General features: G+C 42.8%; 2 protein-coding genes across 2 annotated transcripts in view; both read left to right on the top strand.

Annotated features, from left to right (window-relative positions):
- sec23a (Sec23 homolog A, coat complex II component) overlaps positions 1-4,320 on the top strand; it is a 29,756-nt gene extending 25,436 nt beyond the window's left edge. Inside the window, exons 17-20 of the mRNA XM_077539353.1 lie at positions 1,257-1,343; positions 1,413-1,568; positions 3,935-4,000; positions 4,071-4,320. Coding sequence (XP_077395479.1) covers positions 1,257-1,343; positions 1,413-1,568; positions 3,935-4,000; positions 4,071-4,160 — 399 coding nt within the window. The 3' untranslated portion in view covers positions 4,161-4,320. The remainder of the gene's footprint in view (positions 1-1,256; positions 1,344-1,412; positions 1,569-3,934; positions 4,001-4,070) is intronic.
- Positions 4,321-5,293: 973 nt separating this feature from the next.
- Positions 5,294-13,040, top strand: clec14a (C-type lectin domain containing 14A). The gene is made up of 2 exons (XM_077539914.1): positions 5,294-6,293; positions 11,217-13,040. The coding sequence occupies exon 2, from the start codon at positions 11,236-11,238 to the stop codon at positions 12,667-12,669; it is 1,434 nt and encodes a 477-aa protein (XP_077396040.1). The 5' UTR covers positions 5,294-6,293; positions 11,217-11,235; the 3' UTR covers positions 12,670-13,040.
- The last annotated feature ends 5,081 nt before the right edge of the window (positions 13,041-18,121 follow it).

Here is an 18,121-nt window from a genome sequence, read left to right as displayed (position 1 = left end):
CGCAATGAAAAAGGATATGCTTAATAACTCCCCGGTACATTCTCCAAAAAAATCCCAAACTTGACATGTATGTTTATAGTCGAGGCTTGAAGCTATCTCTATGACAACATTCAGTTATATATGCAGCGCCAACTAGCCGTTGAGGCATGAAAAAAAAATACCCCACCTAGGGTATTTTTACAAAAAATGTAAACTCATTCTTAGTGTGATAACTAAGTAATTTATTAATATTCTTTTACTTTCCACCACTCAAAATGCTCAATGGCATCAGACCTAACCAAACATACATATTTTTGTTATTTAGTTTTATTTATTTTTGATAGCCTCTATGGACATTAAAAGCAATATCGTGAATGAAGGATATGCTTAATAACTCCCAGGTACATGCTCCAAAAAAATCCCATACTTGAAATGTATATTTATAGTCAAGGCCTGAAGGTATCTCTATGACAAAATTCAGTTATATATACAGCGACACCTTGTCCTTGAGGCATAAAAAAAAAAACCTCACTTACGGTATTTTTACAAAAATTGTGAACTCATTGTAAGTGTGATAACTAAGTCATTTATGAATATTCTTTAACTTTCTACCACTCAATATGTTCACTGGCATCAGACCGATCCAAACATGTACTTTTTTATTTAGTTTTTTTTTTTTAAATTTTTTTTTTTAGCGCCTCTATGGACAATAAAAGCAACATTGTGCAATGAGTACGAGCGATGATGTGTATATGTACTTTTGCAAAAAATACTAATCAGGGAAACTCATTGCCTAAAAATTAAAAAAAGACGCTGATTTTTGCAGATCTTAACAATCACCAAAACCCATTGAGCTTGACACACACATCACACCTGGCAAAAAAAAAAAATCCACATGTAATAGTTTATCATGCCATTTTCAAAGAAATTCTGCTTCCAATGTGCTAGTACCCCAACGTGCAAGTACCCCAACGTGGCGCGAGGGCCCTTTATAGCTGCTCGCAGCTCTAGTTATTATTTTTCTTCTATTTGCATATATTTTTTTGCGACCATTTTTTTTTCAGTTACATACGATATATATATTTTTTGCAACTCTTTCATTTACATATATATTATTTGCGTAAATCACTTAACATTTTAGCCTTTTGGAAACTGAAGAGACTTGTAAACATTGGCAATATTTAATTTGCAAATTGCTAATCGATTGCTATTGATGAGAAAAGTCATTGATGCGATTTTCCTTTTTTTTTTTTTTTTTTTTTTTTTTTGGGTTGCAGCCGGTATTGTTGGACAGCAGCAGCATTCTTCCGGATCGCATCCTGCTCATGGACACCTTCTTCCAAATTCTTATCTACCACGGAGAGGTACGCGCACGCACGCACATGGCATGTTTTTCCGAGCGTGACTTTTTGCGTGTTGTTGTTGTCGTCAAGACGGTGTCCCAGTGGAGGAAGGCAGGCTACCAGGAGATGGCCGAATACGAGAACTTCCGGCACCTTCTGCAGGCTCCGGTGGACGACGCCCAGGAGCTGCTGCACTCGCGCTTCCCCATGCCTAGATACATTGACACCGAGCACGGCGGCAGCCAGGTAGGGACGGTTGCCGTAACGCACCTTTTTCACTCGCTATCTCGACTTAACAGGTTGAATTTAAATGTCTACGTTCTCGTATGGTTTGGTTTCCATGAACGCAATGACATCATCGTTGCATTATTTCTGACACACGTGACGCTTCACTGATTTGTCAAAGCACCGCAGTGTCGTGCCAACTACTGGCCAGGAAGACTTACTTGATGTTGGATTTTTATTTTTTTATATTATGTATGTATGTATGTATTTATTTATTTATTTATTTATTTTGCATTAATGGGGGTGTCTATTAATATTTTTAACGTCAGGCGCCTACACTGTCTGACCATTATCTACATAAATAGAGACAACAAATTGACAATTAATATAATTGAATAGATTTTAACGACTTCAACTTTGATTAAAAAGAATTGATTTGACTAAATAGCGTTAAACAAAACTCGGGGTGTCCCGATCCGATACTGATATCGGATCTGTATCCGATATCAGCCAAAAAAACAGTATCGGATTTTTTTTGTCCATGTCCAAAAATATCCGATATTTGCACACATATATAAACAGTCCGTTCTAACTTCCGCTCCTGATTTTTAATTGAGCACCTCAAGCCTCGCTATGTTATTTCGAGCCGCCACTATTTCGTAGATAAAACACGTTCAAAGGTGTATAGCGGCTTATGTGGCAAATGCTATCGCTGTTAGCTTCACCATGGACATCTGGAGCTCAGAGCAACTTCATTTATCATAGAGGAGCATAGTATAGAAGCAAACTGATGGGGCGGCATGCTGAAATGCTCATCTTCTTAAAAAAGAATTTCCACATTATGCTTGGTCTGCAGAAAGGGGAGTTGGAGGAATAGTGAAATTAACCAACAGTTTTTCTACTTTTATTATTATTTTACTTTACTTTACTTTTATTATTTTATTATTATTTTAAATTGGAGCTTGGGACACGTTGAGCAGTGAGAGAGTGGCCAATATTGTGTTGGTTATATTTTTTTTTTTTTGTCCCGCCCGCTGTTCCCACCATAGTGACCATACACTGAGTGCCCATATATATAAATATATATATGTATATGTGTATATATATATATATATATGATTCTGTATGTACTGCTGTAAATTGTTATTTTGCACTTCAAAGAGTATAATTTGTTTTTGTTTACTTTATTCGGGTTATTTCTCAGGGTCCTTTATTTTGTATTTATTTTATTAAAATGCAGGACATACTTATAGTTGCAGTTAGGTCACCCAAATTTAGGAATAAATAGGTCATATTTTCTCATACTGAAGGTGCTGATTATTCCTTATTTAAATAATTATCACTTGATCATGTTTCTTCTAACATTTCATACTAAAACAAACGTATCATTCCTGCTGATATGGTATCGGACTGATATTGTTAATTTACAGTACTCTTAGCTAAAATATCAGTATTGGATCGGAAGTAGAAAGCGTTGCATCGGGACACCCCTACTGATATGGTATCGGACTGATATCGGTATCGGACAGTACTTGAGGCTGAAATATCGGTATCGGATCGAAAGTGGAAAAAGGTGTACACCCCTAAACAAAACTATTAAATACAAACTGGTTGAAATATTTTGGATTCACTAATAATATAATGCAGGAGGTTTGAATCCAAATCAATAAAAATTTACTACCTATCTGACAAAAACAGATTTAGATCTACTAAATAACTGAATCATTTAGATTTAGATTCACCAATTAATTAGGTGGAATTAATTTCTCTTTATTTAAATGTCTGGCTGATATTGATTTAAATGTGTTAATTAATGAGGTATAATGAACTTATACATACGAATAATTAAAAAAAAAAAGGATTTACATTTATTAAATATTTAGTTATTTAAATTTACTAACATGTAAGGAAAATGAATTTATATATACTAATTGTTTCAAAGACACTGTTTTCAACATTCACATATTCATTCTGTAGAATTAATTTATCAAAAATAATTATCTTGGCAAAGAGATTCACCAATTAATTAGGTGGAATTAATTTATACGTACCAATTAAATCTATGAAATTAATTTCTCGTTAATTAAATGTCTGGCTGATATTGATTTAAATGTATTAATTAATAAGGTGTAATTAATTTATGCATACTAATTATCAAAAAGAAATTGATTTATTACTAATTATTTAGTTGATATTTAAATTTACTAATAAGTTAGGCGAAATTAATTTATAGATACTAATGGTTTCAAAGATTTGTATTTACTAAGTGTTTGCATATCTATAGAGTTACATTTACTAATTCATTGGGTAGAAGTCATTTATCAAAAGTAATGATCTCAACAGAATCCATTCATTTCCATGTCTGTTGCTTCTCCCGCCTCGGTCAGGCTCGCTTCCTGCTCTCCAAAGTCAACCCCTCGCAGACGCACAACAACATGTACGCCTGGGGACAGGTGAGCGAGCCTTCAACGCTTTCCGTCATCATTGATTGATTGATTGATGCACGTCTATTTTTGCCGGCAGGAGTCGGGTGCGCCCATCCTGACGGACGACGTCAGCCTGCAGGTCTTCATGGACCACCTGAAGAAGCTGGCCGTGTCCAGCGCCGCTTAACGTACACACACGCACACACACACCCCCACACACATTATTGTTATTTGCGCGTGCTGCCTGAAGCAACCATCGTTGAGTCATATTGATCACAAGTCGGTAACATTTGGAATGCGGGAGGCTTGCTGCTATCTTTGTTCTAATAAATGTTTTGGAACTCGGACCTTGGTGGACTTTCATGGTCCTTCTTGGACCTCACACGGATGGACACATTGGAGCTTTAAGGGCCTTTTTCATTGATTGACCAATTCCTACTATAGTCCCGTTGTGGATCTTGTCGTACCTTTTTTGCGGATCTGTTTGACCTTTGTATGTTTTTTTTTTTCTTTACAAATAATGACATGGATCTTTTGGAGCGCTTTCGTGGACCTTAATGTTCCGATGTAAACCTTAATGAACATTTTTTTTGTTTTTATTATTTTTTATTGACCCATTATGGACCCAAATGTACTCTGTGACAATTTTTAGTTATGGACCTTTTACAGAAAGTTCCATTGACACTTATTAGAGCTTCAAGGACTTTTTTTTTTCTTTTTTTTTTCTTTTTTTTTTTGAGGGGGGTGGGGGGGACCTTCATTTACCTTTTTATAAACCCATATATAGTGTTGACTCGTTTGTCACAGGTTCACCTTTCACATTAAAAAATCAGTTTTTTTTTAAATTAATACATTTTAACGGAAAAAAATTACTATCAATTAAAAAAAAAAGAATGAAAAAGCATTCATAATAAACTAAAAAGCATACCAAAACAAAAAAAACATAGAATGAATGAAGAAAATTTATACTGTGCTGTTTAACAAGTAAATTTAAAAACAAAAAAACATACTTTTAATAGACAAAACTGAATGAAAAAACATTCATAATAAACTAAAAATCATACCAAAACAAAAAAGCATATAATAAATGAAAAAAATATACTGTGCTGTATACTATTATAATAACTAAATTAAAAAACAACATAATTTTAATGGAAGAAAAGTGAATGAAAATGAACATATACGATGAATGAAAAAGCATTTATAATAAGCGAAAAATCATACCAAAACAAAAAAAAAAATATTAAAAGAAATAAATATATATAATTGATGGAATTTTTTTATTTATTTTTTTTAATTATCACGGGTTTCCAATATTGCGGGTAGTTTTTGGAACATAACAGCCGCGATAAACGAGGGAACACTATACTTTTTATTTATTTTTTATTTATTTATTTTTTTATTAAGAACTTCACGCTCCTTCAGGTACCCTCATAGACCTGCATGGAACTTTTATAGGTCTTTATTGACCTTCCTGGACTTTGTTTTTATGGTCTTTCAGGACCATTGTTCATAGATTTCCCCCCAACAACAATTACCTCTAAGGGTCACACTGGTTACAAATCTAGTGGCAATAGAAATTGGCAAACATTGATCTAGTGTAGCTAGATAGCTTATCCAACTATCCGTTTACCGAACCGCTTATTCCACACAAGGGTTGCTGGGGATTCTAATTGGTCAAATTTAAAACATCAATCAACACAGTAGTAATGAATAGAATTAAGTGTTTCTTGACGCAGGCCAAGCTGGGTAGACACAAAAAAAATGTGTAGCAAGTAAATAGTTGAGATGACGCAGGAAGACGTGCACAAAAAAAACACGTCAGCCCGTCAAAATAAAATCTGCAATGTTACCATGACAACACGCTAACGTGACCTTGGGCTTCCTGCCATTCTTTAAACGCTTCCTCCGCCAAACAGGAAAGCCTCTGCGTTGCCGTGACAACAATTAGACGAGCCGGTAGATTGTCGGTGAATCACTTCCTGTCAGAGACTCAACTATTTCCTCCCAAGTCATTAAGATCAATTAGACAAGAGCGACATGAGCTGCATCCTTCCTGTTGCTCTGCGTGTGTGTGTGTCCGCAGAACCCTCAAACCCCCCCCCCAAGATGCAAAAAAGTGATTTGGGGAAGGCGACTGTCTGTATCAAGACACCACACACTTCCTGTCCAGGCAGGAAGTGGGGTCAGTGGGAGGCGGGAGGCGGTCCAGGAGGGGCGGGCAGATTTTTGGTTGCGTTTGGTGCTGAGGGCGAGGTCGCCGGTCCAGTGAGGGACAAGTTGGTAGCCACACAAGAAAGGGAAAAGAAGACGTTTTGAGGTAAGATTTTTTTGTTTGTTTTTCAAATCAGTTTGAACCAATTCCAGGTCAAACTGTGCACACGTATTTGTTGAACGAAGCGCTCGCAATCAAATTGTAAATGATAACATGACATCATTAGCTTTTGATGCTAATTTGTGTGCGCGTTTTGAAAGAGCTCAAGTGTTAACATACTAACAGTTGTGATAAGATCCGGAGTGGCGAAGGCACATCAGAGGTGTCGCTTCTGACATCAGGCAAGGCAGGCAAATGCTTCAACAGATTTTGACACATCGATCATAACGTTCACATTAGCAGTGCAAAAATAACAATTGAGTCTCAAATTCTGTGAGTCAGGTGTTTTTTGTTTTATTTAAAAAAAAAAAAGTAAGGCTGATAAATTTTTAATGCTTATGAATATTAGTAAAGTCTAGTATTTTTTTTGTATATATTTTTTAATTTTATTTAATTATAGTAAAATAAGTAAAAAAATAAACTGGCAGGTTTTTTCTCAAAAATAAAACGAGCATGTAAATGGCTGCATAGTAAGTTTTTTTTTTTTTAATGATGTATAGTAAGTTAAAATGATTATTTATAGTAAAGCTTTTATTCTTTTATTTACTTTTTTTTTTTAAGACCATGTATAGAAGTGGTGTCAAAAGTCCAGTCTTGACACCTGTGCTATAGTTGTTAAAAAAACAAACAAAACAAAACACCTTACTATTATCCATCCATCCATTTTCTTAACCGCTTATTCCTCAAAAGCGTTGCATTTGTTTTTTCCTTTTTTTTTTTTTTGTTTGTTTGTTTTGGGAACACCTTACTATAAATCAGTGTTTCTCAATTCCGGTCCTCGGGTCCCCTAGCCAGCCTGTTTTTCATGTCTCCAAATTCGCAATGCAGCTGATTCCAATGACAGCTAATCAGCCAGCTCTGGAGAAGCCTTATAGCGAACAATTGGAAGACATGGAAAACAGGCTGGCTGGGGGGGCCTGAGGACCAGAATTAGGAAACACTGCTATAAATGGTCTTTTTTTATTTATTTATTTTTATTTATTTATTTATTTATTTATTTATTTTTATTTTAAAGCGCCTTACTATAATATGTAGTGAGGTGTATAGTACGGTTGTTAAAAAAAAAACCCTATATCTGCACATTTTTGAAGGAAAAAAAACACGCCTTATGCCAATGTCAGACTACACGATTTTTTTGTCTTAGACGACAGTTGCGCTGTCACATTATCCGACAAATTCGCTCCGTGTCGTGGACACACTACACGTCTGAACGCGACAAGACACCAGCCGATCATCGTGTGTTGTCTTGCCAAGAGAGACGTGTCGGCCACTGTTTGTCGGGGAGGTGGGACAAAAAAAAAAAAAAAAGAGGCAAGGACAGGGAGTGTTTGCGTGAATGGAGCACGCATGGGACAAGTGTGATGTGAGCGCATTGCTTGCGTTCCCTGCTCCGCAATAGTGTTTAAAAATATGATTTAGTAGCCAACACTGTATTTTAATTTATTTAGGCCTATATGCGTCGGGGTAATTACAGCTGATTTTGTTAATTAATTTGCGGGATGACATCTTGTTTTATTATTTTATCAAACACTGAAATATTATATTGTTTGAGTGTTTTTTACTGCTTCATTTATTCATATTTAACTTGTTTTAGTACGGTGCATTAGATAGTACGCCACTCACTCTGAGGGGGGAACAGTTAAGGCGGCGAGGCCTGGCCCGACTATATGAAAATGTGATCGATCCTCACTAAATATGTGCCCATCTCATATGCCCAAATTTCTGAAATTATTAGAACAACAGTCACAATATATTTTGGTCCTCTATCACGTCGCCGTTGCCTGACGGGCTGCACGGATGCGTGCGCTCTCCATGCAGCCGCAGCGCTGCAGCGGGGCGCTTTTTTTTTTTTTTTTTTCCTCGAGATGCACCTGTCTGGCCCCATCCCATGAAATATCCAGGGGATAAATAAATGAATACATAAACGAATAAATAAACAAATTTATACATAAATAAAAAGAGCTATAAAGTGCTGTTCAGTGTGTTTCGCTCCCTCTCGCTATTGGTCAATGCTGTGGAACCAAATGGACGACGTCGGAGTTATGTCACATTATGCCTCAAGACGAGCAAAAATTCTACTTTCGTCGTGTTGGTCGTGAACCGTCCTGGACAACCCGCGACCAGTCGTTGAACGTGTCACATTACACGGGCGACGCTACGTCAAGACAACCCAAAATCGTTTACGACATGCCCCGTTTGTCCGCGACACGTCGGTCGGGTTGAAATCGGGCTGTTTTCGTGTAGTCTGACATCGGCATTATGCCAATGTCAGACGACGCGATTTTTTTGTCTTAGACGACAGTTGCGCTGTCACATTACCCGACAAATTCGCTCCGTGTCGTGGACGGGGCGTGTAGTCACACTACACGTCTGAACGCGACAAAACACCAGCCGATCATCGTGTGTTGTCTTGCCAAGAGAGACGCGTCAGCCACTGTTTGTCGGGGAGGTGGGACGACAAAAAAAAAAAAAAAAAAAAAGAGGCAAGGACAGGGAGTGTTTGCGTGAATGGAGCACGCATTGTAATGTAAGTGCATTGCTTGCGCTCCCTGCTCCGCAATAGTGTTTAAAATATAATTTAGTAGCCAACACTGTATTTTAATTTATTTAGGCCTATATGCGCCGGGATAATTATAGCTGATTTTGTTAATTAATTTACGGGATAACATCTTGTTTTATTATTTTATCAAACACTGAAATATTATATTGAGTATTTTTTACTGCTTCATTTATTCATATTTGATTTGTTTTAGTACGGTGCATTGGATAGTACGCCACTCACTCCGAGGGGGGGGAAACTTTCAAGTGAGAGCGGATGACTGCGAGGCCTGGCCCGACTATATGAAAATGTGATCGATTTTCACTAAATATGTGCCCATCCCTACTCATATGCCAAATATCTGAAATTATTAGAGCAACAGTCACAATATATTTTGGTCCTCTATTCACGCCGCCGTTGCCTGACGGGTTGCACGGATGCGTGCGCTCTCCATGCAGCCCGCAGCGCTGCAGCGGGGCACTTTTTTTTTTTTTCCCCTCGAGATGCACCTAACTGGCCCAATCCCATGAAATATCCAGGGGATAAATAAATAAATACATAAACGAATAAATAAACAAATGTATACATAAATAAAAAGAGCTATAAAGTGCTGTTCAGTGTGTGACTGACGTTTCGCTCCTTCTCGCTATTGATCAATGCTGTGGAACCAAATGGATGACGACGTAGGTATGTCACATTATGCGTCAAGACGAGCAAAAATTCTAATGCCGATGTCAGACTACACGAAAACAGCCCGATTTCAGCCCGACCGACGTGTCGCGGACAAACGGGGCATGTCGTAAACGATTTTGGGTTGTCTTGACCTAGCCTCGCCCGTGTAATGTGACACGTTCAACGACTGGTCGCCTGTTGTCCGGGACGGTTCACGACCATCACGACGAAAGTCTAGCATGTTAGAATCTTTGCTCGTCTTGACGCATAATGTGACATACCTACGTCGTCGTCCGTTTGGTTCCACAGCATTGACCAATAGCGAGAGGGAGCGAAACATCAATCACACACTGAACAGCATTTTATAACTCTTTTTATTAGCATTTTTATTTTATTTTATTAACATTTGTTTATTTATTCGTTTATGTATTTATTTATTTATCCCCTGGATATTTCATGGGATGGGGCCAGGCAGGTGCATCTCGAGGGGAAAAAAAAAGACCCCGCTGCAGCGCTGGGGGCTGCATGGAGTGCGCACGCATCCGTGCAACCCGTCAGGCAACAGCGACATGAATAGAGGACCAAAATATATTGTGACTGCATGTTGCTCTAATGAGATTTGGGCATATGAGTAGGGATGGGCACATATTTAGTGACGATCGATCACATTTTCATATAGTCGGGCCAGGCCTCGCAGTCATCCGCTCTCACTTGAAAGTTCCCCCCCCCCACCCCCCGGAGTGAGTGGCGCACTATCCAATGCACCGTACTAAAACAAATCCATTCACGCAAACGCTCCCTGTCCTTGCCTTGTCCTTTTTTTTTTTTTTTTTTTTTTTTTTTTTGTCCCACCTCCCCGACAAACAGTGGCTGACGCGTCTCTCTTGGCAAGACAACACACGATGACCGGCTGGTGTCTTGTCGCGTTCAGACGTGTAGTGTGACTACAAGCCCCGTCCACGACACAGCGAATTTGTCGGGTAATGTGACAGCGCAACTGTCGTGTAAGACAAAAAAATCGCGTAGTCTGACATTGGCATTACTATACATGGTAGTTAAAAAAAAGTCTTACTATAAATGGTAGTTTAAAAAAAACGCCTTATTATACATGGTAGTTAAAAAAAAAAAACTTACTATACATGGTAGTTAAATAAAAAAAAACTTACTATACATGGTAGTTAAATAAAAAAAAAAAGCCTTACTATAAATGGTAGTTGAACAAAAAAGTCTTACTATAAATGGTAGTTAAAAAAAACGCCTTACTATACATAGTAGTTAAATTTAAAAAAAAAATGCCTTACTATACATGGTAGTTAAAAAAACCCGTCTTACTATAAAGTGTAGTTTAAAAAAAAAAAGCCTTACTATACATGGTAGTTAAAAAAAACAAAAAACGCCTTACTATACAATAATAAGGTGTTAATTTTATTTTATTTACTTTTTTTTTTTTTAAACAAAACAAGTCACTTAAATGAAGCACAATTAATGTTGATTGTTAATTAAAGATATGCAATTATAAATGATACACTGTCCGCCGGGTGCCCCCAATCCCTTCTTGCTTGGGGCCTCTGGGGACTGTTGCTACTCATAAAGATTTCACATTGTGCTCAATCCATTTTGAATCTATATTTGTGCCAACTTGTTTTGTCCCTCCTCAGCCCGTAGGCGGAGTCAGCCATGATGCCGCCGCCCCATCCTGCCTTTCTCCAGATGTCGGTTCTCGCACTCACCCTGACGTCGCTGTCCACCACCGCCAATTCGCGCTATGAGCTACGTCACTTGTTGCTCCCCTTTGAGCGTGCGCAGGAGGCGTGTCACCCCCACGGTTTAGCCTCCTTTGCCGGACCCGAGGAGCTTCCCCGAATCCTAAGTCTGATTGCCGGCTCACCGTACACTGGCTCACTCACCTTCTGGGTGGGGCTGAAGAAGGCCAAGAACCAGTGCGTGGTCCCCTCGTTGTCCCTCAAAGGCTTCAAGTGGACCGATGGGGGCGAGGACGCCACAGATGCCCACTGGGCCCACGAGCCGGAACAGACCTGCACCTCAGTTCTCTGCGCGGGACTCCTCACCCAGTTGGATGGGTCTACAGTCTCCCGCTGGGGACTGGTACCACTCAGCTGCAAGACCAGTAACCACTTCATATGCAACCTGGAGTCACACCATGGAGGACTTGCTGAACCCGAACTTGGCACGACTGAGCCTGCTGGACCACAATCTGTACAACCTGCTGGACCCAAAACAGCAGAACCAGAGTTTCCTAGACCTGAACCGGCAGGACCTAACTTGTCTGAGCAAAAACCAGAAGTACCAACACCTGAACCTGCTGGACCCAAAACAGCCGAACCAGTTCTTCCTAGACCTGGACCGGCAGGACCTAAACTGTCAGACCAAAAACCAGAAGTACCAACACCTGAACCTGATGGACCCAAAACAGCAGAACCAGGATTTCCTAGACCTGAGCCAGCAGGACCTAAACTGTCTGAGCAAAAACCAGAAGTACCAGACCTACCAACACCTGAACCTGCTGGACCAGAATCTACTCTGTCTGGACGTGACGAAGCAGGCTCCGACGCTAGTACGGAATCTGAGTCCGGCTCGTGTCCCCACCCCGTGGTGGCCGGCGCTCGTTTCCTCACCCTGGACCCAGACAACAGCAGCAGGGTCCAAGTGGACTGCTGGTCCAAAGTCCGCCTGGACCTGCACTGCCGGGACCTGGCGGCCGGGTGGCGTCTGGCCGGCGGTGGCCCCGCCAACTTGAGCTCCGTGTGCAGCCCGTGCGGCACCGGCTTCCGCAAGGACCCCGCGGTGGGTGACTGCGTGGACGTGGACGAGTGCGTGGGTCCGCACGGGTGCCCCCGCCGCTGCCTCAACACGCCAGGCTCCTTCGTGTGCATGTGTGGCGAGGACGAGACGGAGTGCGAGCCCACGGAGAGCGAGGCGCCGGGGCCCTTCTCGGGGGAGCTGGTAGCAGCCCTGGCGGGGGCGGCGGCGGTTCTGGTGGTTCTGGCGCTTGTTGCCGGGGTGATGATTTGGTGCTGCCTGAGGCGACGGAACAAGAAGAAGAAGATGGAGGAGGAGGAGGCGGAGCAAAGAGACAAGCTGGCCACATGAGTGTTGGGGATGTCATCAATGACAGCACACTTATGGAGCTGTGGTGGGTTGGCCTATTGATAACGTCATTGTGTCACGTTTTTTTTTTTTTAACCAAGGAAGAGAACGCTCTCTGGTGGCTGTCGTGAGGATGTGTGCGGAGGCATTCTGGGTAATGTAGGCTGCTGTCACCTGCATGCCGCAGTTTCCACCTTAGCCAGCATCTGCTTTTCAACCTTCAACTTACACTACAGGTCACGACCTCGATAGATCGGGGCGTGGTCTCATATGATGTCACCATTCTGGATCGTGTGCGTGCGTACTTGACGAAAACACTTTATTCACTATTTACTCATTACAATCAAGAGAATAAAAGTTTTTCTTTGAAATTATCCTGTTTAATCGTTTGCGTTTTGGGGGGGGGGGGGTTACGTTTTTTTTTTTTTTTTAACTTCTAATTAAAAGAAAGCACAAACGCATTCGAATTCACATGAAATTATTTTGCACATTTTAGTATTATTGAAATTTATCATGATCAAAGGATTCTTAATTGATGAATTCCGTTGGAATTTTCCTTGTTTGTTGTTCGCCAATCAAGAACTATTTTTGTTTATTCATCCTCTTTTGAAATGTTTTGATCACTCACTATATTTTCCTTTTAATTTGGAATGAAATATGTTGAAGTTGTACGTTAAATAAAATAACACATGTCATAAAAGTGTTTGATTATCACACTGATGATGATGGCACATGGACGAGGAAGAAGAGGGCTGTACCTTCATCTTCATCATCATCAGGAGGACTTTCTCCTCTTCTTCTTGTCACCTCACCGACTCGGAGTGCTCTTGTCAGCCCCAGGAGAACACCAGCAGGAAGACCAGCCAGGACCGGCAGGAGGTGTAGGTTGTATCTTCATCATATATTCATATATATATATATATATATATATATATATAGATAGATATATATAGATAGATATATAGATATATATAGATATATATATAGATATATAGATATATATATAGATATAGATAGATATAGATATAGTTATATATAGATATATCGATATAGTTATATATATAGTTATATATATATAGTTATATATATATATATATATAGTTATATATATATATATAGTTATATATATATATATAGTTATATATATATATAGTTATATGTATGTATGTGTATATATATATATACACACATATATACAGAGCCAGCTGAGATAGGCGCCAGCACCCCCCGCGACCTTTGTGAGGAATAAGCGGTCTAGAAAATGGATATATATATATATATTATATATATATATATATATATAATATATATATATATGTACACATATAAAATATACGGTATTTTATATTACGCAAGTAATATAAAAAAATAAAATAAGAAAAATAGCTGATTAATCATGATTAATCAAAATTTTAAGATGTGATTAATCTGATTAATAAATGTAAAATGTAATCGTTTGACAGCCCTAATATATATATATATATATATGTAGTGATTAGAACATAATTCACCCACGGAACGTTGGGACGAAGGGGGAGTTTGTTGGGATGAAAGGATGAAAGGATAAAAGAACAAAATGTTGGTAGGTCTGTGAGCCTCGCGCAGAGTGAGTTGTTGTTGTTGCTGTTAAACGATGAGAAGCTGATATCAATAAACCGCCGGTCTTTGGCTCCGGACTTCAACACTCTGCCTCCGACTCCCGTCACTGCTCGCTACATATATATATATATATATATATATATGCCGCCGCATCGCCTGTGCCGCTGCCGCCGCAGCCCCTGGCCTCTCTGTCCCTGGCCGACGCAGCCCCTGGCCTCTCTGCTCCGGGGCGACGCAGCCCCTGGCATCTCAGGTCTCCTTGTTGCGGCCAATTGGCATCTCAGGTCCCCTCGTCACGGCAGAGTTGCCGCCTTCCCCAGCTTCCTCGTCTCTGCCCCGGGTCAAGTCCCCAGCTTCCTTGTCTCTGCCCCGGGTCAAGTCCCCAGCTTCCTCGTCTCTGCCCGGGTCAAAGTCTCCAGTCCTGGGGTCCGCCCCGGGCAGCGCGGTCACGGCGGCCGATCCGGGACCCAGTGCCAGGCGGCGCAAGAGAAGGGCCCACCGCGGGGACCCGCCCTTGGCGACGCCACCCCTGTTTCCGCCCCTTGAGCCTGCAATAATGGAAGCTGGAAACTGGAAACTTGACCTGGGCCGCCCCCCGATGCGGATTTCATGGACTTTTGTAAGGCAGTCTTTCACCCCTTAGTTGGCTTATATTCGTATCCTAGTTGAGGGCTGTGTTGTGCTCCCGTTCCCGTCCCCGCCCTCCTCGTTTTGGCTTGTTTTGTTTGGGACGTCTGGGAGCCGTCCCTTGGTGGGGGGGGTACTGTCATGTTTCGGTTTTGTTTGGGTTGGGTTTTTGTTTTATTTTGGTGAGTGTTGGTTGTCTGGTGTTCCTGTCTTTTGCCCCAGTCTCGTTATGGTTAACCTTGTCCACCTGCTTGTGTCTTCCCTTCCTGGTGTGTGTGTCACGGTTCCGGTGCGGGGTGGGGACCCAAATGCAGAAAAACAAAATGAATGAGTTGACAAAGTTTTATTGCAATTGTGGACGGCCAGAAAGTGGTTGCAGTCCGTTGGGTGCTGGGGGCTGGTTCTGGTTGGCGAGGCGTGGGTCAAGGTCAGGGTCTGCGGGCAGGAAGACAGGCTGAAAAGGAGGACAAAAATGCGAGTCAGGAAAGGTAAGTAAAAGTTGATTTCAAGGTCTAGCTGGATGTACCAACTCGTTCAGGAGTTGTGACGATCTGGCGGTGTGGTGGAGTCAGAGGCTGGCTTAAGTAGGCTGCTGATAAATTGGACACACCTGCTGCTTGACTCCAATGCACCACACCTGGAAGACACACGCACACTCAGCGGGCTGGGCCCGCAGGCCTGACAGTACCCCCTCCCCCACGAGCACCACCAGGTGCAGCACGGCCCAGGCGACCAGGATGGGCACGATGGAAGTCGCGGATCAGCAACTTGCACAGGACCTGGCGAGCAGGGATCCAGCTGCGCTCCTCTGGTCCGTAACCCTCCCAGTCTACTAAATACTGGAGGCCGCGACCGCGGCGACGAACGTCCACGAGGCGGCGTACCGTGTAGGCGGGATGTCCATCAATTATGAGAGGAGCTGGCGGTGGCGGCACAGGTGGGGACAGAGGGCTAGATGAAACAGGTTTTATCAGAGAGACATGAAAAGTGGGGTGAACACGGAGAGAGGTCGGGATCTTGAGACGCACAGCACAGGGATTGATCACAGCCGCAATCTCAAAGGGGCCGATGAAACGAGGGGACAGCCCTTTGGATTCCGCCTTTAGCGGGAGGTTCCTCGTACTTAGCCACACCTTCTGGCCGACAGCATAGGAAGGTGCAGGAATGCGGCGACGGTTGGCGTGTACCTGTGTTCTGGCAGATGACCGGAGTAAGGTGGAGCGGGCTTGCCTCCAGACCCTGGAGCATAGGCGCATGTGGCTTTGCACAGATGGAACGGAGAGGTCAGGGACCTGAGAGGGAAACAGTGGTGGTTGGTAGCCCAGAGAACACTGAAAAGGGGACATACCTGAGGAGGCGTTGGGTAGGGAATTATGGGCGTACTCTACCCAAGCGAGCTGAGTGCTCCATGAAGCAGGATGGGACTGTGAGATGCAGCGGAGGGTGGTCTCCAGTTGCTGATTGGTACGTTCACATTGACCATTAGTTTGTGGATGGTAACCGGACGAGAGGCTCAGGCCAATGCAGCACAAAAGGCCCTCCAGACCTGTGAAGTGAACTGGGGCCCCCTGTCCGACACAATGTCTGAAGGGATGCCATGTAGACGGAAGACATGTTGGACTAACTGGTCAGCGGTTTCCTTGGCAGTTGGGAGCTTGGGAAGAGCAAGAAAGTGGGCTGCTTTGGAAAACCTGTCAACAATGGTGAGAACTACTGTGTTACCTCTTGACGGCGGAAATCCGGTAACAAAGTCCAGGGCAATGTGGGACCACGGGCGTTTGGGAATAGGAAGCGGGCGGAGCAGGCCAGAGCTAGGTTTGGATGAGGTTTTGTTCTGGGCACATACCGTGCATGCCGAGATGAACAAGCGGGTGTCCTCCTCCATCGTGGGCCACCAAAAATTTTGGCGGAGGAAGGCCAGCGTCCTGCGGATTCCCGGGTGGCAGGTAAGTCGCGAGGAGTGGGCCCACTGTAGAACCTGGGAACGGACAGGGTCAGGGACAAACAGGCGGTTCTGCGGAGCCCGGGGGGGTACAGTCAGTCCAACCTGGGCCCTCCTCACCAGGGCTTCAATTTCAAAAGTGACAGACCCAACAAAACAGGTGGAAGGCAGGATAGGGCCGGGATCTGACCTGGTGCCCTCTGCTGCAAACTGGCGGGATAGGGCATCCGGTTTTGTATTCTGAGACCCTGGGCGGTAGGACAGGGTGAATGCGAACCGATCAAAGAATAAGGCCCACCTGGCTTGACGTGAGCTTAGTCTCTTGGCAGAGTGGATGTACTCCAGATTCTTGTGGTCTGTCCATACAACAAATGGCTGCTCGGCCCCTTCCAGGAGGTGTCTCCATTCCTCCAATGCCGCCTTCACCGCCAGGAGTTCCCGGTCACCAATTCCATAGTTCCTCTCGGCTGGAGAGAGCCTGCGGGAATAGAAAGCACATGGGTGGACCTTACCATCCTCCAGAGACCGCTGGGACAAAACCGCTCCGACCCCCACCTCAACTATGAATTGCCTCTGCGGATCTGGATGGACAAGCACAGGAGCAGTGGTGAACATACGTTTGAGCTCGCTAAAGGCCAGGTCAGCTTCCTCAGACCACTTGAAAAGCACCACTGTGGACGTAAGGGCGGTAAGAGGAGCTGCGGCGCGACTGTAGTCCTTGATGAATCGGCGATAGAAGTTGGCAAAACCAAGGAAGCGTTGCAGCTCCTTTCTGGATGTGGGTCTGGGCCATTTGGTGACTGCAGTCGTCTTAGCGGGGTCCATTTGGAGCTGTCCCTCAGCAATTACATAGCCCAGAAAGGTGGTCTTGGTTACATGGAAGTCACACTTTTCAGCTTTCACAAAAAGCTTATTTTCAAGGAGTCTCTGGAGAACTTGGCGTACGTGTCTTTTATGTTCGGAGTCAGAACTTGAGAAAATCAAGATGTCGTCAAGATATACAAAGACGAACCTCCCAATCAAGTCACGCAGAACATCATTGACCAGGGCCTGGAAGACAACGGGGGCGTTAGTTAAGCCAAAAGGCATGACCAGATATTCGTAGTGCCCTCTGTGTGTTAAATGCTGTCTTCCATTCGTCGCCCTGCCGGATACGGACAAGATGGTAGGCCTGGCGCAAGTCCAACTTGGTAAAAATGGTGGCTCCATGAAGAGGTGAGAATGCGGAGTCCATCAGGGGCAGGGGATATTTGTTCTTTATGGTGATGTCATTCAGACCACGATAGT

The sequence above is a fragment of the Festucalex cinctus genome, chromosome 12 (assembly GCF_051991245.1).
Source record: "Festucalex cinctus isolate MCC-2025b chromosome 12, RoL_Fcin_1.0, whole genome shotgun sequence".
In the NCBI taxonomy this organism is placed as follows: domain Eukaryota; kingdom Metazoa; phylum Chordata; class Actinopteri; order Syngnathiformes; family Syngnathidae; genus Festucalex; species Festucalex cinctus.
This window is presented reverse-complemented; position numbering and strand designations above follow the sequence as displayed.